Genomic DNA, 24,622 nt, shown 5'->3' on the forward strand with positions numbered 1-24,622 from the left:
AGAAATAAGAAACTTACTACTAATTAGGATCTGTGATAAATATATTTTAGAATTCACAAAATATTGCTTAAAATATTAAAAATTATAAACATTATGATCGATCTATCTGAAATTTATTCTTTCAATCATGTTGTTTTGATCTGCCAAATTAATCTAGTTTTGCAACTTATTTTAAATAAGCTTTGACTTTGACAGCAAGGACTTTTTATTTTTTCTTTATACATTGTAAATACTCTGCATTTATTTCAACCAGGTCGGACATAATCCTCTCTGATAGATTCTTCTTTGTTTGTTTTAAGGAATAGCTCTCCTAGGGCAAACTGATGACCAGAATTGAACCTGTTCCTTTGTTTTTGTTTGTTTGGTTTGTTTTTGGTTTTTGAGTCGCACCAGGCAGTGCTCCTGGCTCTGGGCTCAGGAATCACCCCTGGCAGGCTTGAGGGACCATACGGATGCTGGGAATGGAACAGGAGTCTCTCTGAGGTTGGCCACATGCAAGGCAAATGCCCTACTGCTGTGCTATTGCTCCAGCCCCCAAAATGTTCCTTAGTAACATCTGTAGTTCCATGCATTTCTTGGAATTGATCAGAACAGCTACCAGGATGATTCATACAGCAAACACTGTGTTTTAGTGCTTTTTATGCAATTTCTGCCTTCATCCTTGTAGTAACCTTACTAAAATATAATAATCACCTTATTTATTTTTAAAATCTGAAGCATATAGAGGTCAATATTATTAGTGTAACAAGATATAACAAGACATGATCAAAGCAGAGTGCATGTGGGAGTTCTCTTACATCAAAGCCTTGCCTTTAATCTGTAATGCAACTATCTTAACTATCTGCTCCACATGACAGTCTCTCACATATCTGTTGGCAGCTCTTGACTTTACTTGGATTTACACTATTTTATTTATAGTTGACCTCTCTGGCTTTTGTTGATCTGCTTGAACTTTCCAGGGGGAACATTCTTGCTTCCTTCTTTACAGAGCCTAAGAGAGCTCTGGGCAGAAAACAACACAACATATCTCAGTGCAGTAAAACATAACCAGTATTTACTTGTTGTTAGTGTTGTTTCATTTTGGGACAGACATGGTGGTGCTTAGAGCATATTTCAGGCCCTGCACTCAGGAATCACTCCTGGCATGTGAGGGGGACCCGAAGGGATACCACAATCTAGTATTTGAACCCCGGTTGATTGTGTGCAAGACTACCAACCACCTTAATTGTACTTTGAACCTCTTACCCTCCCCTCAGTATTCTTTAATTCCTTCTTTGTTTGGCTCCCTCACCCCACTTGAGATCCCATCTCAGTTTGAATCTGATCCTTTACTTCATGCTGCCAAAACAGGGCTTTGATTGCAAGCTATTTTCACTATAATATTTCTCTCATCTTTTTGAAGTAATAGAAAGAAAACTGGAGGGGTTTCCAAGGGATCGACTTCAATTCTGAGTCAGCAATTATGAATCAATGTTTAGTTCTGGGCAAAGCTTGAAATACTGGGCAAATACTTGAAAAAGTATCCTCAGCATTAATATCCATGTTATTTGTTGTAAAGAGTGATTGGAGAAATCAGAAGAAATTATGAATGGGAGAGCAATTTGAAAACTGAAGTGTGTTATACAATCAAACTACAAGACCAGTAATGCTGAACTAATAATATAAAAATTTCTGCCAAGAGAAAATTTTTTTTTTTATTTAACTCTTTAAGGAAGGAGAGCATCAGCAATAGGGAGAGTTGTTGCAAAAAGTGTTTTATGATGCAACTTTTTTTTATTTGTTTGTTTTTTTGGGCCACATCCAGCAGTGCTCAGGGGTTACTCCTGGTTGTCTGCTCAGAAATAGCTCCTGGCAGGCACGGGGGACCATGTGGGACACCGGGATTCGAACCAACCACCTTAGGTCCTGGATCGGCTGCTTGCAAGGCAAATGCCCCGCTGTGCTATCTCTCCGGGCCTGGAACTTTTGAATTTTTTGGGAAATATTTATGAAAATAAGTTTTTATCTGGTTGCTTTTTTAAGTAAAATATTCTATTTAAGCACTGTGATTACAAGGTTATTCATAATGTTCATAATATAATTTTCACAAATACAGTTATCATAATCAAATTGTAATCATGCAATGTACAACACTCTTTGCCAGTACACATTTCCCACTACCGATATGCCCAGTTTCCCTCCTCCCTCCTGCCTCTCTCTCTCTCTCTCTCTCTCTCTCTCTCTCTCTCTCTCTCTCTCTCTCTCTCTCTCTCTCTCTCTCTCTCTCTCTCTCTCACACACACACACACACACACACACACACACAATCTGTCACATTTTTATTTCCTCTGCCCCTTTTAGGCATTGTGGTTTGCAATATTGTTACTGAGGGGTATCATGCATATTACTTTATCTCCTTTCAGCACCTAATTTTGTCTGGAGTGGTCATTTCTGACAATCATTGTCATAGTGGCCCCTTCTTTGCACTTACTGTGTTCTCCCATTTTTGGTGGGACGCTTCCTACCATGAACTGGACTTCCTGGGCCTCGTCTCTATTATCTCTGAATATTGTTACCATACTATGTCTATTTTTATATCCCCAAAATGAAAGAGATCATTTTATATCTATCCATCTCCCTCTGACTCATTTCACTCAACATAATATTCTCCATATCCATCCATGTATAAGCAATTTTCATGACTTCATTTTTCCAAACAGTTCCATAGTATTCCATTGTGTAGATGTACCAAAACTTCTTTATCCACTCATCAGTTATCAGGCACTTGGGTTATTTCCAAATTGCGGCTCTTGTGAATACTGCTGAAATGCAGAGAACTTTTCTAGGTTGTGTTTTTTGGGCTCCTAGGCTATGAGGAAAAATTCCCTAGATTAAGAAGAAACATTTTAACCAGTGGAAAGAGCTGAGTGCAACCCATTTCTGAGGAGGGAGTTTCAAGTTCTATAAAACTAACTGTATAGCCTAGCAATGTAATTTTAAGTCCACCATTAATTCATATTTTTTTCCTAAAACTTTTGCCTTTTTTTTTTGGTTTTTGGGTCATGTCTGGTAGTGCTCAAGGGATACTCCTGGCTTTGTGCTCAGAAATTACTCCTGGGGATTGAACCCGGCTTGGCTCCTTGTAAAGGCAAATGCCCTACCTGCTGTGCTATCATTCTGGCCCAATCTTTTGCATTTTTTTCATTACCTTTATCTTCGTAGAGTGAGTTTTAAAATAAGAATCTTTGAGTTTTCTTATATCAATCCGTGTTTTTTTAAATGAGTTTGTGGGGGATTCTCTATAGTCAAACTCTGTTGTTATCTGAGTGCCCCACATTCTCTAGACTCCTCCCATCTTTATTCATCCAAATCCTCCTTGGAACCTAATTGGTAGTACAGGAATTAAAGTGCATGCTTTGCATGCAGGTGACTCTTGTTGGATTTCTGGCACCACATATGGCCTCTTGAGCATATCATAAATGTTACTGAAGGACAGAGCTGGGAATAAGCTTTAAGTGCAGCTGAGTATATCTCAGAAATCCCCCAATAACCAAACAAATCAAAATCTAGTCCTACATTCCTAATCCCTCTGTCTAGCTCTTGGCCCTCTGAAGACTGCAATGATATAGCTTACTTTCATTATATTTTCCTTACTATATATAACTTCATTAAACATTTTTTTTTAAATTTTCTTGTTTTGGCACTCAGGAGCAACTATTGGCAGTGCAGAGGGGCCATATTCAGTAATTGATTTGAATTGGATGGTAGGGATGCAAGGTAATGCCTTAAACCCTGTACTCTTTCTGGCTTTTATGTGTAGCTTTAAAGTTGTAAGATAATTTCTCTTCACATGTTAAAAAATATACTTATGTTTGATGACATGAAATATTAATAAGGATAAAAGGCAAATTCCTTTTTTAATTAATTTTTCTTATGATATGTAGCTTCCTAAAATATTGAGTAAAAAAAGTCCATCAAAAGTTGACTATTTCAATACAGGTAAAATAGTAAAAACACATTAGGATATTTTAATGTTAGCTAAATAAAAAATTAACTAGATTAAAATAATTTGCCAGCACATAAGTCTGATACAAACTAATAAAATGATAAAAAATTAATTCAGATAAAATTAAAATAACTTTTCTAAAAGTATGGAGTTGTATTTTTTATTGAGAAAATTTCCTAGTAATTTTCAGCCCTAATAAGTAATCTTTAAGATTATGTAAAGAAAATATCTTGGTGATGAAATGAATGACTGGGATTAAATGGGCACAAGGAAGTACTTTGGAAAAATATTTTTTTATACTTTATAAAATCTTGAAGAGGGTCAAGAGAGATAGTATAGCAGGCAGGCACTTATCTTGCATGTTGTTGACCCAGGTTTGAAATCCAAGTTTCATTCCTGGTATCTTATATGATCCCCAAGCACTGCTAGGAGTAATTCCTAAGTGCAGAGCCAGGAGTAACCCCTGAGCATTCCAAAATGTGTCGAAAGGAAAAAAAAAGCAAAAAAAATCTTAGAGAATCAGAAATATTAATCATTTTGAAATACTGTTTAGTCTTAAATAAAACAGCAAAACCAAGTAATTTCTTAGATCAGAGGAAGAGAAGTTGTATTACAAAGGCAAAGATTTCACTTCAACTATACAGTTTCCGAAAGCTAAATTCTTTTTTTTTTTTTTTTTTTTTTTTGGTTTTTGGGCCACACCCGGCATTGCTCAGGGGTTACTCCTGGCTGTCTGCTCAGAAATAGCTCCTGGCAGGCACGGGGGACCATATGGGACACCGGGATTCGAACCAACCACCTTAGGTTCTGGATCGGCTGCTTGCAAGGCTGCTGTGCTATCTCTCCGGGCCGGAAAGCTAAATTCTTAATCTTTTTCTGATAACAGGGGTGGGGAGGGTATTTGGCAACACCCAGCTAGCTGTACTTAATGCTCATTCCTGACTTTGTGCTCAGGGATCACTCCTGCTCCTGCTTGGAGGACCATATTTGGTACTGGGAAGAAACCAGGATTAGCTATGTTCAATGCATGTGTCTTGTTTCTGCTCTATCTTTCTAGCCCCCAAACCCTTAACTTATACAGGATAACAGGACAGCAATGAAGATTGGACTCAATATAGTTTAATTGTCAAACATAACTTAAATGTTAGAAAAGCATACTAAGCATCATTGAATAAAGGATTTTTTGTTTGTTTGGTTTTGGTTTTGGGTCACACCCAGTAGCACTCAGAAATTGCTCCTGGCAGGCACAGGGGACCATATGGGATGCCATATGGGATGAACCACCGTTCATCCTGGGCCAGCTGCATGCAAGGCAAATGCCCTACCTCTGTGCTATTTCTCCAGCCCCCTGAATAAAGGAATTTTGAAATATTACTGTACTGCTTATAGGAAAAATAATCTTTGAACTTGGAACTTCTTAAACCCTAATAAGAGATTAAAATACAATGGAAAATCCAAGTGTTTCTGCTCTATAGATCCTTGCTTAAGAGGGTGATAGTCTATCTAAAAGTCTAGGCAAAGTCTAAGGTTCTTTCGAGCTGGAGGATTTCTGCCCAGCCATATGTCTATTTTCAAGAAGCTTATCAGTTTTATGTCTGGTGAGACAAATATAGAAATACAGTGCTGATGAGCTTAGTGATTAGTGACAATATCTAGAGGTGAGCTAAGCATGAAATACTAAACAGTAATGTAAGTTTGATGCCTTCTTCTAATCTATAGTTTATAAAATAGTAGAAGGATATTGTGGATGTTGTATTCATATTAGTATAAATGATAATACAGTCTGCAAATATAAAGAACCATTATAAGTTGATCATAACACAGTCCTAAATACAGACAATTTTTCCTTTAGTCATCACAAATAACTGTAATCTACTATTAATACTTTATTTTGTAGGTAAAACAAATGGTAGCACAAAAAGAGTCGCACCACCATGCTCCCAAATGTGCAGTAAATAAGCAGTGAGTTTGGCGGCAAGCTGAGGTGACCTTACTCAAGACTTCACAACACTAACTCTAATAGATAGTAAGCCACTGGGCTATTTTCCTGCAATTCCATTCCTGGCCCAAATGACCAATCAGTTATCTCTGATATGAGATCAGTTGACTGAAACATACTAAGGATTGTTATCTGATCGAAAATGATGAGGATGGAAAGCAGTTAATTTGGAAAAATCTGAGTTGGTGAAGAGGAATTCAAAGCAGCCTGAGTATGAATTGCTTACAACTGTGTCCTATTCTTTCCAAAATTTAGCTCTATTTCTGCTCCCATTTGGGACATTATGTTACCCTAGGTAACTTTTTATCACCTAGGTAGCCAACCTTTTTTTGTAATTAGGATCTGAGTAAATAAGCTCAATTGATTTAAGTGATTTTTTTTTTTAATTTGTTGCTGACAGGTAGGGGTGCCTTGATACTGAGATTTTGGGAAATAATAAAATTAAGAAGAAATTGCCTAGAACTGAATAGCCCAAAGGCATGAAGACTGCACCCTTTTGTTATTCAAAGCTTGACCTCTTTGGAAATGAGAAACTGAGACTCAATCTAGTTGTAGAAATCCAAGACCCCACCCAGTGGAGGGGGGGGACACTTGAAGAAAAGGAGAAGCTATAGAAGAATGAGATTATAAGGGAAGAACCATCAACAGTGTAAAGGGCTGAGATTATGTTGATTATGTCAACATTATATCAGTGCAAGGCTTTTCTGTGACAATGCCAGATTAATTTTTTTACATGTAGAACTCCAACAAAAAAAATACATTTGGAGAAATTATATAAGACCTCCTTCTGAAACAATTTGGGGCTACTTTTCAAGGCCCTGTCCTCTTTTGAACACTATTTCTCTTGCTTGTCTTATGTCTCAGTGCTTGCTCTTTTCATTAAATAAATATTTTAATTGAATAATTGTGAAGAACACAGTTACAAAGTTGTTTATGATTGAATTTCAGTCACAATATTCCAACACTCATCTCTTCATTACTGCATGTTTCCTTCCCATATGCTCCCCCCCTTCACGGTAGACAGTTTTTCTTCTCTCACTTTTTCTTTTAGGTACCATGGTCTGTAATATTTTTACTGAAGGGGCATCTTGCATATCACTTATCTTCTTTCAGCACCCGGTTCTTATCCAGAGTGATCATTGCTAAATACCATTGTCACAGCGGCCTCTTCTCTGCCCTAAATGCACTCACCACCTCTTGGTAGCAACTTTGCTTGCTCATTTTTTTGTTTGTTTTGTTTTATTTTGTTTGGGGACCACCACTCTGCAGCACTCAGGGGTTACTTTTGGCTCTGTGCTCAGAAATCAAGCCTGTCATCTTTGGGTGGAGGACATATGGTCATATCTGATGCTGGATATGGAACCTGGGTCAGCCACATGCTATCTCCCTGGTCCTGCTCTTTTAAGTTGATTCTCTCTTGAGCACATTTCTTTTCCTCCCCATAGCTCCCAAGTGTATTCAATAAAAGCTATCTTGCTTCACAATTTTACCCCTTCCTGATATTCTTTTCTGTCAGAAATGTAAGGGGTCTGTAGAGGACTGTGCAAGATTAGGAAAGACTTTCCTGCAAAGAACAAATCCTAGCTCAATTCTCAGTCCAGTAAGTCCCTGAGAAATTGTGTTGTAGGAGGTCATTGCCTATACTGTGCAGAACAAGTGAACTCCAGGAGAAGCTTGATGACTGCTTCCTGGGATGAGAATCTCTGGTTAATGTAGGAGCTTTCAGAAGATTTTTTTTTGTTTTCTTTCTTTGTTTGTTTTTTGTTTTTCGGCCACACCTGGTGATGCTCAGGGGTTACTCCTGGCTATGCGCTCATAAATCTCTCCTGGCTTGGGGACCATCTGGGACACCGGGGATCAAACCGAAGTCCATCCGAGGCTAGCACGGGCAAGGCAGATGCCTTATCAGTTGCACCACTGCTCAGGCCCCTTTCAGAAGATTTTAGTATCTTTGAGCCAAGTTAGGCATTTCTCTGTGTGATGGTGGCTGAGGTGGGCTGAGAAGAGAGGTGGAAGTATTCTTTTCTAGAGTAGGTAGCTCCCTTACTCTCCATGTTATTGAGCCAATGGTAACATATTCATAGATATTTGATAGGTGGTATATTTCTAATGGTATGGGGCAAAGTCTGCACTGGCCAAAATATATCAAATAGGAAGTTTCAATGTAAACAGGTTATGTTTATCTCTTATGATTTTTTTTTGTGCTAGATAAAAAATTAAAAATAAAAGTGTCCTTGAAGGAAGAAGCAACTGTTTTCTAAATAAAAATGAGTATTTTTCTTATTTTCGTTTTGTTATAGGGGCACACCTAGTGGTGAACAGGCCCTGCACTGGGCTCTATCTATGCTTTAGGGTCATTCTTGTCCGTGCTTGGGGGAGCAGGCAGAATCAGGATAGAATCAGAGATTTCTGCATACAAAAGATGCTTTTGATGTGCTCTGCATATTGACTGATCTCTGGTCCCAAGATTTTCTTTATAAGAAGAAATAATCTAAAAATTATTTTCTTCACTTTTTACAGTTGTAAAACAAAGTTATCACCCTTCTTTATAATAATTAAATGATCCAATTTATATGTTCATTAAAATAGTAAAATGTCTCTGAGTTCATGTTTTCAAAAATAAATATTTCAGTTTAACATGGTTCACAAACTGTCACTGATCCCAAATAAATCCAAAGGTGTTATTTCATAGTGAGTTTTAAACTGGACGTTTGGGCTAAATTTCAAAATTCATTTAAAATAAATTAAAATAATGTATAATCACGGGAAATACATTTTTCTCTGGGGAAAATTTGAACAAGAAGGATTCTTTTTTGTTTGTTTGTTTTTCGGAGGGGGCACACCCGGTGATGCTCAGGGGTTACTTCTGGCTATGTGCTCGGAAATCGCTCCTGGCTTGGGAGACCATAGGAGACACCGGGAGATAGAACCACGGTTCATGCCACCACTCCGGCCCCAAACAAGAATGATTCTTGAGAGATAGCGCAGCAGTAGGGCGTTTGCCTTGCATGCAGCTGACAAGGAAGGGACCCAGTTCTATTTCAGCACCCGTATGGTTTTCCAGTCTGCCAAGGGTGATTTCTGAGTGCAGGCCCAGCAGTAACCCCTGAGCTCAGCCGGGTGTGGCCCCAAAACCAATCAATAAATAAAGTTTTAAGAAAAGGAGTAATTCTTAATATAATTTTTGGTTATTAGAAAACTGGCTTTTGGGGCCGGAGAGATAGCATGGAGGTAGGGCGCTTGCCTTGCATGCAGAGGGATGGTGGTTCGAATCCCGGCATCCCATGTGGTCCCCTGAGCCTGCCAGGAGTGATTTTTGAGTGTAGAGCCAGGAGGAACCCCTGAGCGCTGCCAGGTGTGACCCAAAAATACAAAAAAAAGAAAAGAAAACTGGCTTTTTTGTAAGTCCCAAAAATACAATTCCCAATTTTGGGTTGGTTATAGGGAATTTTAAGTTAAAGTTCAGAGAAAAGTTATGTTTTTCTACTGGACAAAGACTTGCTAAAGAGTGCCTAGACTTCCAGTACAGAGGGTAGAGGACCTCTCCTACAAGAGGCCAAACTCAATTAGATTTCCGGTATCCTGTATGTTCCCCCTAGAGTGCCTAAGCAGAGAGCCAGGAAGAAGTACTGAGCTGCTGGGTGTGGCACAAGCCAAAAAAAAAAAAAAAAAAAAACCAAGTAAACAAACAAAGAAACAGAGCTCACAGTTAGTCAAGGCCCTTTTACAAAACAAAACAACCAAAAGCATTACGAGCAAAACTTTATTGTTTAATCATTTCAGCATTAAACTTTCTCTAAGCATAGAATAGCATCTGTGTTCTACTTTGTGGTAATAGTACTGGGGGAAGAACTCTCAAGTGTGGGGAAACTCATCCTACCTTGAAATTCTAATTTAAAAGGATGTCCTAAGCTGCTCTACGACTGGCAATTGAAAAAAAGTTGTGCAAAAACAAACAACTCAAGTTTTAAAGCCTAAAATCAAAGACAATAGGAAAGAAACTTAACTTGTGTGGCCTGTTTGCTTACTGTCAGAACAAACCCTGTTAATCCATGAGAGAAAGGTAAATTCCATAATAATAAAGAAAGGGGTGGTAGGATTATAGGTGATTCATTTTATTTTCTTTAAGTTCTATTTCTACTTTATGGCCAACATATGCTATTTTTTGAAGGGGATATCCCAAATAGCACTCTGGGTGATGTGAGGCTCCACCCAGTAATACTTACCCCTGCTCTGTGGGGTTCAGTGCTGGGCTTAGCAGAGATCAGAGCTTTCTCAAACATTTTTTGTTTGTTTGTTTGTTTTGGGGCACACCCTGCTGAGCTCAGGTGTTATTTCTGGGTCTGGGCTCAGAAGTCGCCCCTGGCAAGCTCCTCGGACCATATGGGATGCCAGGAATCGAACTCGGGTTCATCCTGGGTCGGCCGTGTGCAAGGCAAATGCCCTACCTCTGTGCTATCGGTCCATTTCCTCCCCCCCGCATCTGAACATTTTAATATAAAACCAGTAGCTTTCAGTTCACAGCTAATCTCCAAGAGAACATGATGCCTTTAAATCACCCCAAGTAGTTAGTTCAGTCTGGAACTGAAAACTCTGGGCCTTCTTGGAATTGTACAGGCAGATTTCACTTTCTGCCTAAAGACACAACAGCCTGAAGCTACAACCAACACCTTCTGACATAGAAATGGTCTAGCTCCACAACTGAAACTCTCAAGTCACCTAACAACCAAATTATTTCAGGTTTACAGCTCCTGGTGCGCACAGTCATTCATTCTTACCTCCAAACTTCAAAGCACTAGCAGTCCAGGAGGACCACTGCAAATCTCACTGGAAAGTTACGTAGAAGGCCACCATACCCGATGTGTTGATGTGCAAAAAGCAACGTAAAAATAAGGAAAATATAAGTTGAAAGTAAATGGTTGACGAAATTATATATGTGAAGAGCAGACAAAAGATTAGTTTAGAGCAGGAAAGATAGGCTTGCCTTGCACGCAGCTGAGACTGGTTTGCTATCTAGTATCATGCCAGGAGTGATCATTGAGCATAGAGGCAGATGTAGGCTCTAAGTACCACTAGGTATGATGTTCAAACCACCACCTGCCCCAAAAAAGACTAGCTGAGGTATATTAATATCCAGGAACAAAACAAACAGATCTCTATCAAAGACTTTTAGTAGATTTAGAGTGATAAATAATTAGTCAATCATAAAATCATGCCAATTATGAATAAATGTGCTTTATAAAAAAACACACACACACACACACAGAATGGGACCAGAGCAATAGCACACAGGGAGGACATTTGTCTTGCATACAGTCAACTTGGGTTTGATCCTCAGCATCCCATATGATCCCCAAACCTGCCAGGAGCAATTTCTGAGCCAGAAGTAATCCCTGAGCACTGCCTAGTATGACTCCAAAACTATAAATAAGAAAAAGAAAAGAAAAGGAAGGAAGAAAGGAAGGAAAAAGAAAGAATGAAAGAGAAAGAAAGAAAAACAAAGAAAGAAAGAAGAAAGAAAATGAACAAGAAAGAATGAAAGAAATAATGAACAAAAGAAAGAAAAGGAAGGAAGGAAGAAAAAAGGAAAGAAAGCAAACAAGCAAAAGAAAGAAGAAAAAGACTGACTTAAAGAAAGTAAAAGGGAACTCCATTGTCATAGTGAGTATCCTCGCATTCCAGTCTCAGTACCTGATCACACAACTTCACCCAATGCTGTTAGACATAGATGTATAGTCTGGAAATTATTTATTGAAAGGATTTTTATTAGATAAAATTCTGCAAGAGGGACACCATGCCTTTGAATTCCTGTTGTCAATATAAAAAATACATTTTAGGAGCTGAATGTACATGTATTTAGCTGAAGAGGCCATAACTGCTGTTCAAATCCCAGCATCACATATCGATAGTCAGTAAATTACAGGTTTTATGTCTATTTATGTTGTTCACCATTGGCAATGCGAAGGGTTACTTCTGGCTCTGCACTCAAAAATCAGTCTTGGCAGTGCTCAGGAGACCATGTGGGAAAGCTGGGGAGAGAAACCAGCTTGGCCACATGCAACACAAATGCCCTACCTGCTGTACTACCATTCCAACCCCAAATGAAGTATTTGTTTCGTTGTAAAAATAATGGATGACCATGGAAGCATATTGGGCGCCAATTTGTTTTCATGATTCTTAATCTTTCTTAAGTATACAAAGCAGGAACAGGCAACTTTTATTTCACAAGATAAAACTAAGCAGGAGTGGTGGCACAGCAATAAGGTGTTTGCCTTGCATGCACAGCTGACCTAGAACAGACCCACAGTTCAATCCCCAGGCTTCCCATAGGCTTCCCCAACCCAGGAGCGATTTCTGAGCGCAGAGCCAGGAGTAACCCCTGAGCATCACCAGGTGTGGCACAAAACAAAGAAACAAACAAAAAATTCCCAACAACAACAACAACAACAAACAAAACCAAATAAAACTGAATAATAATTTTAGACCGAAAGTTTTTGGAGGAAAAAAAAAGATTAGAGTTTTTCTTTTTTTGTTTTTGGTTTTTGGTTTTTGGGCCACACCCGGTGACGCTCAGGGGTTACTTCTGGCTATGCACTCAGAAGTTGCTCCTGGCTTGGGGGGCCATATGGGACGCCGGGGGATTGAACCGGGTCCTTCCAAGGCTAGCTCAGGCAAGGCAGACACCTTACCTCTAGCGCCACCGTGCCGGCTTTTTTTTTTTTTTTTTTTTACCATTTTTCAACCCATCTCAGTTTAGCTAATAGGCACAATCTCTGGTTCTCTTCCATGAAGGAAATGTTAGAGAAGAGATTTAGTCCAAGCTGCTTCCAGGGAACAGCTTTGTCTTCCTAGGAGGTATGACAGAAGTTCTCCTACCTGTCCCATGCATGGCTATCTTATGGTTAGGAACTTCGGATACTCCGTTAACCTCTCTCGATTTCTGGTCTCGTTTCTCATTCAGGGAGAATAAACGGACCTGCACTTCCCCAGATGCCAGACATCTTAAATTAGATGCTTGTGAATGCACAGTGGAAAGCTGTGGAATCTAATATACTATTAGGTGTCATCACAGCTCACTTAGTCAGACCCTATTTAGTGAGAAAAGCTGAAAACTCTAGTATCACTCTCTTAATTATTTTAGCTTCTTTTTGCTTAACCTTTTCTCTGCATTTTCAATGCCTTTGCTTTAGACAGTTGGGTCTCACAGTTTAATGTGTATACAAAGAAAAAGGGTTTTCTAGAGCACACTTTTGTTTGATTGTGATTTTTTTGTTTTGTGTTTTTTGGTTTTTCGGGCCACACCCGTTTGATGCTCAGGGGTTACTCCTGGCTAAGCACTCAGAAATTGCCCCTGGCTTGGGGGGGATTGAACCGCGGTCCTTCCTTGGCTAGCGCTTGCAAGGCAGACACCTTACCTCTAGCGCCTTACCTTACCTCACCTTACCTTACCTACACCTTACCTCGCCGGCCCCTGATTGTGATTTTTAATTATACAACTAGGAGCCTATTTTTAAGATCTTAAAACATGGTAGTTCTTTTATTAGGATTAGATTCATAGTCCAGAGTCAATTATGCAAGTTATTAGCCAGGAGACAGCTTAATATGCTAATCAGATACTTTGCACAAAAGAGGCTTGGGATTAATTCCCAGAACTACATGGTTCCTGAAGTTCCTCTGAGAGTGACACTTGAGCCAGGAGCACCTAAGCCCCTCTAGAAATACCCTCTCCATTTTTCCATTTAATAATGAAAATCATGCCTGTCCTTCACTAAGATTAAATGTAACTCAAAAGAGATATCAATTCCTTCCTCCCTCTTGAGAAATAAGTAGACGATTGGTCCTGCTTACCTTATTCCACTCCTCTACCACCATCCCCTATCTTATTCTATAAGCAGTTGGTTCATTTCTCTGCTCCTTCATTACTTATAAAGTAATTCATTTCTTTCCTGACAGTATCTATTCATGTCTTAGAAATGGAAAAGAAAGATGCAAATACAATTTAAAGTAGGGAAAGTGATGCCTCTCATTTATACAATAGGCAAAATCTGGAAACAACCGAGGCGCCCTTCAACAGATGAGTGGCTAAAGAAACTGTGGTACAGATACACAATGGAATACTATGCAACTGTCCGGAAAAATGAAGTCATGAAATTTTTCTATACATGGAGGGACATGGAATCTATTATACTGACTGAAATAAGCCAGAGGGAGAGAGATAGACACAGAATAGTCTCACTCATCTTTGGGATTTAAGAAAATAATAGATAGCATTGTGATAATACTCAGAGACAATAGAGATGAAGGCTGGAAGGACTGTCTTACAATGTGAAGCTTACCACAAAGAGTGGTGAGTACAATTAGTGAAATAACTACATTAACAGCTCTCATGACAATAGTAGTTAGAGAAATAGAATGCCTCATTCAAAGACAGGCAGGGGGTTGGGGTGGGGAAGAGCGAAATGGGGGCATTGGTGGCGGGAAGGTGGCATGGGTGAAGGGAGTGTTCTTTTTTATAACTAAAACCCAACTACAAACATGTTTGTAATCACGATGCTTAGATAAAGATATTATTTTAAAAAAGAGAAATGCAAAGTTATACTGTGTTTTCTCCAATGATACCTGAATCATCACTAGTCCAGAAGGTTCTTGGATCAGGCTTGGTGAGCATGTTGGCATGATTGCATGGTTCTTTCACCTTGAAGACACAAGAACAAAAGAAGTGTTGAGAAAATGACTCGATTGATTTAGCTGATTTTTGCTTATAAGTCTAAAGGTAAGAGTCCAAGAGGCTGGATATATGATTTATCAGTGCCCTGATTAGGGAAACCACCTAGCTGGGTCTTCTAGGGTAGTGCTGGCAATAGCACTGGAAGTTCATTATCTTGGAGATCTTAGACCATTTTATTTCTGGAAAATGAGGCCAGCTGAGTCTCATGGTTCTGCATCATGTTCTGATGCACAAGTCTATCCTCATGTACCTGCAGAATAGGGCTCTCTTTCCTGGCTCGTTCTCATGCACAGAGGTCCTGAATGATTAGCAAAAATACTTATCCCATAAAATGTAGTTTGGATTTCTCCATAGCAGAGATAGTAGTTTTTATACATAGTCCTTGGAAATACATATTAAAGAGGGGTTATTCAATTTTTCTTTCCCACATCTTCATGTTTAGTGAGATCTTCTAGAAGTTACCTTGATAGATCTTTTCTGAAGAGCCATTATTACTAACAAACTGAACTCTGATAGAAAAGTTGGGGCCCTAGAGATAGCACAGTGGTAGGGTGTTTGCCTTGCCCCCAGGACTGATAGTGGTTCTATTCTTGGCATCCCATATGGCCCCTCGAGCCTGCCAGGAGCGATTTCTGAGTGCAGACCACAAGTAACTCCTGAGTGCCGCCAGATGTGGCCTCCCCCAAAACATAACAACAATAACAAAAATAAAAGTATATTCTAAACATATTAGTCAGAGGAGCTGTAGAGATAGATAGTACAGCAGATAAGGCACCTGCTTGCACATGTCTGACTTGGATTTGATATCCCTACACTGCATATGATCCCTTGAACACCAGTAGGCATGATACTTGAGCAAAGAGCCAGGAGTATGCCCTGAATACCACTCAGTGTGACCCAAAAGCATAGCAGAGCAAAACTAATGAAAAAAGATGGAAGTCTAATAAAAACAAGCAGTTATAATTCTACTAAGAAAAATGCTATTTAATACATAATGCCCCAAATCGCACTGGCTAATTACATGTGTTTCTTTAGATTGGCTCTTCAAGTAATGGGTAAAATTCAATATTAGTTGTCTGGTCCTGGGACAATAGTGGCTTCATCTGGCTGGAACAAGGGCAAGAAACCATGATTTGATTATGCTTACCATGCAAACACATTTGGTTTTCAGTTCATGTAACATCTAATATTGCACCTAGTCCATACAACAAATCACATTTCCAAATTTAAGGTCAGTGGTGTTGGGATAAAGCCAACTTTGCTAGGATGTAATGTAAAGGCTATAAAAGTATTAGAGAGGAGATGGGAGCAGGAATACGAACCATTAGGAGAACTCGTGAGTAGTTATTGAAGAAAAGCTACTTTTAATTTAGTAGCTCCTAAACACAATTTTTATTCATTTTTGTTTGCTATTTTGCATTTTGGGGGAATATTTTTGGGTCATACCCAATGGTACTCAGGTGCTGCTCCTAAGACTATGCTTAGGAGTTGTTCCTGGTGATGTGGGGGGGAAATTATAGTGGTGGGGAACAAACCAGGATCACATGCAAATCAAATGCTTTAATCCCTATACTGTCTCTTTAGTTCCCACTTTTTTTCTTTTACAGTCACAACAGAAACTGTATCTTAAAAAGGTAGTAAATGCATAAATGCAATTTGTATAATTTATTTAAGCCAAAGACTGTGTAGTGTATATAGAACAAATTTCCTATAATACATTATAGGTAGCAGCAAAAAAATTTGTTTTTTAAATTATACTATTTTTTTGTTTTTTGCTTTCTTTTTTTTTGTTTTTGTTTTTGTTTTTTTTTGGGCCACACCCAAGGCTGTCTGCTGAGAAATAGCTCTTGGCAGGCACAGAGGACCATATGGGACACTGGGATTCGAACCAACCACCTTTGGTCTTGGATTGGCTGCTTGCAAGGCAAACGCCACTGTGCTATCTCTCCAGGCCCCTAAACTATACTATTTTTTAAATTAAACTATACATATGGTTTCAAATATTTCTAACTCAGGAAAACATAAATCTGTTAAAAATAGACATTACATTTTACAGTGTGTTGATTTGATATCTTAAAATTTTCCTAGTGTTTACTATTTTTATGAAAAATTCTTTCTATTTAGTGATAGTCAATGCAATCAAGAGTGTCATGAAGTATATTGTTTCACTTCATTGATCTTTCTTTCCGTGGGGGAAAAAATCTACTGATGAAGAAAGAGAGCATCGATTTACAATCTGGCACTAGCTATTCCTGTAGTTGTAAATCAATATCAAAAAATCTATGAAAATCAGATTCTCTAAGATCAATCTGCACCTCATGCTCATTGTAGTATTATTCACAATGGTTAGGTGTAAAAATAACTAAAATACCTATGAACGGGGGCCTTAGTCATTGTCTAGTCAGGGCACTTGCCTTGCCTGTGGCTCACCTAGGCTTAATTCCCAGTGCTTCAAAAATTCCTTCAACTTTTCCAGGAGAGATTCCTGAAGCAGTAGTAAGCCTTGAACACTGTTGTTTTGGCAGTGTGGCACTCCGAAATGGAAAGATAAATGAATACGTAACAGGAAGTATATAGATATAATGATATAGCATTCTTCCTTAAATGAGAAGAAAACCTTGCCATGTGCAGTAGCATGGATGAAGCTTAGATTTGCTAAGTGAAATAAGCTAGACGTAGTATGAATACAGCTGAAAACTGGCTCTAAGAGGACAGTATCTAAAGTAGTCAAATATACAGAAGTAGGAATCTAATGACAGTTCCAAGAACTGGGGGAAGGAGAAATAGGGGTGTGACTCAAAGTGTAAAGTTTCAGTTATGCAAGGTCTAGAGTTCTGAACAACATTGTTCTCATTAGCTAATATTATTGTATAGAACTCTCAAAAATAAGTAAAGAGAGTAGATTTTTTATGATTATATTCCCACAATTAAGAAAAAGCTAGAAACAATTTTAAAAAAGAAAAAGCTAGAAACAAATAAGACTCTAAGACTTCAGCAGATCAAATAAAATATCTGATAAATATACAATGGCTAAATTTTTTGGTATAATAGTTATATACCAGATATAAATACCATATATATGTATATATTGTTTTTTGGGGGGACCACACTTGGTGACGTTCAAGGCTTATTCCTGGCTATGTGATCAGAAATTGCTCCTGGTTTGGGGGACCATATGGGACGCTCGGGTATCAAACTGTGTTCCGTCCTAGGTCAGCTGCATGCAAGGCAAATAAATGCCTTACAGCTGTGCCACCGCTCAGGCCCCATAAATACTATATTATTAACTATAGTTCCATGGCTGGTACTGCACAAGATTCTCCAAACAGATAGCCAGAAATAGCTCCTAAGCACTAGCAGGTATGACCCACACAACTTTATTCAACCCTAAAATAAAGCAGACCAGCACCATTCCATAGGTGGCATTCGGAGTAGCACTGAAAAACACCCCAAATACTTGACTAACTTCAGTATTAATTCTTTGGTGGAATCATTTATTCGTGTCATAACTTGAGTGTTAGTCCAACTGTTAGAAAGTATTTTTGAGGGGCGGGAGAGATAGCTTGGGTGTAAGGAATTTGCCTTGCATGCAGAAGGTTAGTGGTTCGAATCCCGGCACCCCATATGGTCCTCCTAGCCTGCCAGGAGCGATTTCTGAGCATAGAGCCAGAGTAACCCCTAAGCGCTGCCGGGTGTGACCCAAAAACCAAAAAAAAAAAAAAGTACTTTTGAATTTGGATCTTTGAAACATTCCTCCCTGATTTATGTTCACTGAGGATATATTCTTCATAAAGTAATAGCTCATACGTACCTCATTATATAGATACATCATATAAGAAAGTGACTGTTTTTCTGTTTTTCTTTTATCTTAATTAACCCCCTTCCCTTCTCATAAAATAGTTTTTGTTGTTGCTATTGTTGTTCAAGATGCAGATCCTGTGCTCAAAAATTACTCCTGGCAGGCTCAGGGGATTGTGTGGATGAAGTGGAGGGGTTAAATCTAGATCGACCATATGCAAGGTAAATGCCCTACCCATTGCGCATCACTCCAGGTACTCGTGAAATATTTTTAAATTATTTATTGAGTATAAATGAAATGTTATTGAATAAAATAAAATAGTAAAGGAATCATTCTTTACTGACACTCACTCTTCCCTGGAAGTCGTCCCTGAAGAGGTAATCCTTTAGGAGCAAATAAGCCAGAGCTGAGATAAGAGCATTTGAATTGAGGTTTGAGGGTCAACTCTTGAGGACTATGAACTATTACTCATTGCTTTTACCTTTTCATTTTAGAGAGGCCAAATTAATTTTATGACTCTCACCCCATGTAAGAAAAATTGTCAAGTATGAACATTTTTTCTCCATGGATATCTAGTAATCTTGTGTCCATGTGGTGTTGGCTAAACGAATGCCATTCCTCCATTCCTATTTACTCAGGAATACTTATCTCTATTTGCTTGAAGAATATTCTTCATATCAAACCTGCTCTATTTGTTTTAATTCATTTATTGTGTGGCACAAGAGAATTGAACCTAGAACTGTGCACATGGAAAGCAAGTGTTCTGCCACTGAACCACATGTGGGGTCTAAAGGTGTTCTTTTATTTTATTTTTTGTTGTTGTTTTTGGTTTTGGGCCACACCGATGATGCTCAGGGGTTACTCCTTGCTATGCGCTCAGAAATCGCTTCTGGCTTGGGGGACCCTATGGGACGCTAGGGGGTCGAATCGTGGCTCATCCAACCGCTTCTGCCATCGCTCGGGCCCCTAAAGGTGCTCTTTTAAAAATTCAGGACCTTTAATAATTCCTCCTTGCTCTTGTGTTAGAAGCAGTGGTAACATTCAAGTATAGTCTGTTACTCATCATGATTCCCTAGCACTGCTGTTCCCACAGCAACTGTCTGGAGCACATTTAGTTTATTTTCAACACAAGTTTTTACAAATTCGTAAATAGCATAATGTACTGTAACAGTTTAGTAACAATGACCTGTATCTAATAACTTTTGAAGAATTAGTTGTTTCAAAAAAGTGAACAAACTCATTACCAGGTTAAATTAGTGCTGTCAAGTGTGAGCACTTGTACTTGACTCTTGACTAAACCTACAATGAACTTTCTTTGGTCTGAACCCAAATTGGCTGCATGCAAGGCAAACATCCTACCTGCTGTGTATTGCTCTAGCCCCTACAATGAACTTTTTGATTATTTTCTTCTCACCTTCTGAAATGATAAACCAAAGAACATACTTCTTAAAAGTGAGATTGAAGTAGGGAGTTGGGGAGGAAGGAGATAAGAGGCATTGGTGGCAGGAAGGTTGCAGTGGTGAAGGGAGTGTACTTTTTATGACTGAAACCCAACTACAAACATGTTTGTAACCATGGTGCTTAAATAAAAATATTAAAAAAAAAAGGAAAGTGAGATTGAAAATGGATGAAAAGTGATAATACAACAAGAACAATAAAGAACCGGAGCGATAGCAGAGGATAGGGCTTTTGCCTTGCACACCGTTGATCTGGGACCAAATAATAATAAACTCTATGCACCCATTATATATATTTTTGGAGCCACACCTGGTGACGATCAGGGGTTACTCCTGGCTATGCGCTCAGAAGTCGCTCCTGGCTTGGGGGACCATATGGGATGCCGGGGGATCGAACCACGGTCCGTCCATGGCTAGCGCAGGCAAGGCAGGCACCTTACCTCTAGCACCACCTCCCGGCCCCATCATACATATTTTTGTTTGTTTGTTTGGGGTAACACCTGTCTGCACTCAGGGGTTACTCCTGGCTCTGTGCTCAGAAGTCACTCCTGGCCATCTCGTGGAACCATATGGGATGCCAGGAATCCAACACTCGTAGGTCTTGGGTCAGCTGCATGTAAGGCAAATGCCCTACCGCTGGCCCAGATTTTTTTTTTTATTAAGACCATTGTGGATTACAAATCTTTCAAAGTTGTATTTCAGGCATTTAGTGACAGCGAATTAGGGCCATTCCCACCACCATTGTTGACCTCCTTCCACCCTAATTCCCCAAATGCATCCTATACCTCTGCCCCTAGATCCCAGGACTACCAGTGTAACGGGTCTGTTTTGTGTTTAGCTTGCTGTAGTTTGGGTCTCTTGATTCTTTGTAGTTAACTTTTGGGATGGGTATTTAGATTTGACCCTCTTTTTTTTTTTTTTTTTTCACTCAAAGCTCCTGAGTCCAATAGGCCCCCAGGCCCAACCACTTTTTTTTTTTCAATTTGTAGGAAGACAGAAATATGAGACAGATAGAAATGATTCCAATTCTATGGTTCATTGAAAAAGGCAGAATATAAATAAAATTAAAAAAAGAAAAAAAGTGGGAGATAGGGGCAGATGTGGCTTTTTTTTTTTTTTTTTTTTTTTTTTTTTGCATAGGCATAGCAAATTGGGGAAATTAGAAAGGAAATTCCATTGTCCTAAGAGATATGGCGATTTAAACAAAAAAGAGGAGGTAAGATATGGACAGGTTTTTAAATACTGGCAATAGGGATCAGAGAGATAGGAAGTAGGAAGTGTGCTTTCCTTTCACTTGGCCAACGTGGGTTTGATCTTCAGCAACCCTTATGGTCCTCTGAGTTCTCCAGGAGTGGTCCCTGGGTTCAGAGATAGGAGTAACTCCTGAGCACCACTGGGTGTGGTCCAAAAATGAAGCTAAAAAAACACACAAAAGAAAATACTGGCAACAATGGGATTGGTTGGCAGGCAGTAGAAAGTTATGTCAGGCCAACAGGACACCCTGAGGTGTGGGAGTGAAATTTGATGAGGCTTGTTAGGCAACTGTTTGCAGAACAATTTTATGGGAAAGAAAGCATGGAAGAAATGATCAGAAACTAGTAGAAACAGAATGGCGAATGTTTTGAATTGGTGGCGTTTCCTTACAGTTGAGAAAATTTGGGAATCTTTAGGAGTCCGTATGAAACACTAGATTCAGAAATAAAAACAACAGAGCTCAAGAAATTAGGATGTGGCTGTACCATTAGAGAAGAATCAAGGAGAGCTTGATGAGGATTCGGGTTGGGAAAATAAGAAGGAAATGATGTGGTCTAAAAGGCAGTTAGTCAAATTGGACAAATGATGAAAATTAGGCAAGGTGAAGTGGTATAAAATATTTCAGAGTTTTGAAAAACTGACTAAAAGAGAGGTGAGTGCTGTCCCAGTGTCCACTGTACTTAGCTAAAGCCATCATGACACACTTGGGCTGGGCTTGATTCCTCTTGCAAGTCCTTTTGTTGTCTCTTATGTACCCAGATTTTGTCCCTCTTTTGGGCACTCAATCATAGTAATGGACAGGCATATTTCTCTGCCCTCTACTTGTGCTTTATATTTTTTTCTATCAACATGGTAGAACAAGAATCTACTCACATAATTTCAACTATCACCAAGGTTTAAATATACCCCATACCCAAATTCCATCCTCATAAAAAATAATGACAGTTTGGAGTAGGATAGCAGGTATCTGGTTAAGTGTTCAGGGTTTATTCATGGCTCTGTGCTCAGAAATCGCACCTGGCAGGCTCAGGGGCCACATGGGGTTCCGGGATTCGAACCACCATCTGCTTTGGGCTAGCTGCATGCAAGGCAAATGCTCTACCACTGTGCTATCTCTCCTGCCCCTAATCACAAGTTTTGGTCTGGGAAAACGAATGCTTTATCTTTTTATGTTTTGTTTTGTGGCCATATCAATGGTGCTTTGGGGTTAATCCTGACTCTGTGCTCAGAAATCACTCCTGGCTGACTTGGGAGACCATCTGAGATGCCAGGGATCGAATCCAGGTCAGCCGCATGCAAGACAAATGTCCCCTCCATTGAGCTGTTGCTCCAGCACTATGCTTTATCTTTATTCAGTTGCTTAACATTCCTTATAACATGAAACAAAGAAAATACTCTTGGCCCCTGGAGATTGTCATCCCAAGCAAGTGTTCTTTCTTTAGTGACCTTATCTTGCATTCTTCTTGGTTTTTACAACCATGAATTGCAAAAGGCAACATACCAGCCAACACACTTTATTTATGTTTCCTGCTTGGCTCAGCAAGAATTTGTTTCAACCTTGGCACTACTTAAGTTTAGGAGCTATAGATTACATGTCCAGTAGATCAGATGTTTGCCCTAGTCTACACTACTAGTAGAGTTTTGATGATCAGTGACTTGGGGAGCAGGAAAATAACATGCCTTTTTCTTTCCTTCCTGCTCTGTGGATAAGGAAATGAGGACTCTAACAGAGTTTTCCTTGGTGACTGATTGTGATTCAGAATCCAAGTCTAGGCCTTTTACGTCTTATGATAAGGCTGGTTCTATACAATCCAGATTTATCCTCCATTTTGAAATTACTTCAGTTTGACATATTACTCAATAAATATTTGCTAGCATTGTATTAGAGTTGCAATACTAGGGGATATAGATGGATATAGATGGAAACCAGATAGCTAGATCCTTGTTCTCATGGAATCCCCCCAACTTTTTTTTTTTTTTTGCCAGAGAGGCTTTTCTTGGGGCTTACTCCTGGCTCTGTGTTTAGGGATGACTTCTAGTAGGTTTGAGGAGCCATATGGAATTCTGGGAACTAAATTTGGGTTAGGCACATGCAAGGCAAGTCTTACCTGCAGTACTGTCTCTCTAGTCTGTGAAATTTAGTTTCTTAAGCTAAGTGCTTTGGTGGCAATAGGGATGATATAAGTAAAGTGAGACAATTTGTAGATATTTCATATGCTTTAAATAAAATCATCTTACATATTTTATTTATCAGTATCAGCACAATCACATACCTGCATCTATAAAATGAAACACCACGCAAGATAGGTACATAGAGTTAGTCTGACTTCAACTGAGGCAGGTCTTTCATTGCATAATAACAAAAATGCTTAAATTTTTGTTGTTGTTTTTGGGGTCACATTGGGTGATACTCAGGGGTTACTCTGACTCTTCACTCAGGAATCAGTCCAGGTGCTTGGGGGACCATCTGGAATGCTGTGCATGCAAGGTAAACACACTACCTGGTGTACTATTGCTCTGGTCTAAAAATAATTAAATTCTCAAGTAAAAAATTCTTTGTGATGTGTAGTTTATAGACACCTGATTCAGAAAAGGCAATGGATATATGTTTGCTAACTACATTATTGATTTAGTAAGACTTCAAAGATATTAAAGTGGTCAAGGCTGATTTATCACAGAATAAGAGTATTTTGTGGATAGAATAGATTTAACAGATGACAGTTCAGCCTTATTACCAGTACAGGGAAAACTAATTCTAAAGGAAGGAAAATAAATCTTAGAATGTCATAGAAAGAGTAAGAATTAAGTTATTTATAATAAGTGTACTGTGATCAACAGGCTTTTTAGCATTGAGAAAAAGTTGCTATACATAATTGGCTATGGCTATTTATACTATAGACTGTGGAATAACATTGACCTGGAATAAATAAATAATAGGAGTCCCGTACTTTGTTATGGATGTAAAACTGGACAAGTTATATAATCTCTCGTATATGTAACTTCCTTATGGGAAAAATTGGCAATATTAGAATTAGGAATAACCAACCTTAGAGTTAAGATTAGGGTTTTCTGGAGCTGAAGCAATAGGACACTTGACAACCTGCTTTAGATCTGGCATCCCATATTATCTCTCAAGCACAGCCAATAGAATTCCCGAGCTCAGAGCCAAGAGAACCCCTGAGCATCGACTAGTGTGACCCGCAAACAAACAAGGTTAGGGTTAGCTCTGTTTGGAGTTTAATAATCAGTAATTATTATCATTCATAATCATATATCAAGTATTCTAACAGGAGAATCTGATTTAGTATGAACCTGTACTCCATTCCTTAATTTAATAGTAAATCTGGGGCTTAATCTGATGCTCAACTCCTGGTACCACTACTTAATAACATTTCTTTTT

The 24,622-nt window shown here is 38.9% G+C and overlaps 1 protein-coding gene across 1 annotated transcript in view; it reads right to left on the bottom strand.

Annotated features, from left to right (window-relative positions):
* Positions 1-24,622, bottom strand: part of SGK1 (serum/glucocorticoid regulated kinase 1) — a 133,447-nt gene that overhangs the window by 27,115 nt on the left and 81,710 nt on the right. Inside the window, 1 exon segment of the mRNA XM_049788040.1 lies at positions 14,604-14,679. Coding sequence (XP_049643997.1) covers positions 14,604-14,679 — 76 coding nt within the window.

Source organism: Suncus etruscus, chromosome 15 (genome assembly GCF_024139225.1).
Source record: "Suncus etruscus isolate mSunEtr1 chromosome 15, mSunEtr1.pri.cur, whole genome shotgun sequence".
NCBI lineage: Eukaryota > Metazoa > Chordata > Mammalia > Eulipotyphla > Soricidae > Suncus > Suncus etruscus.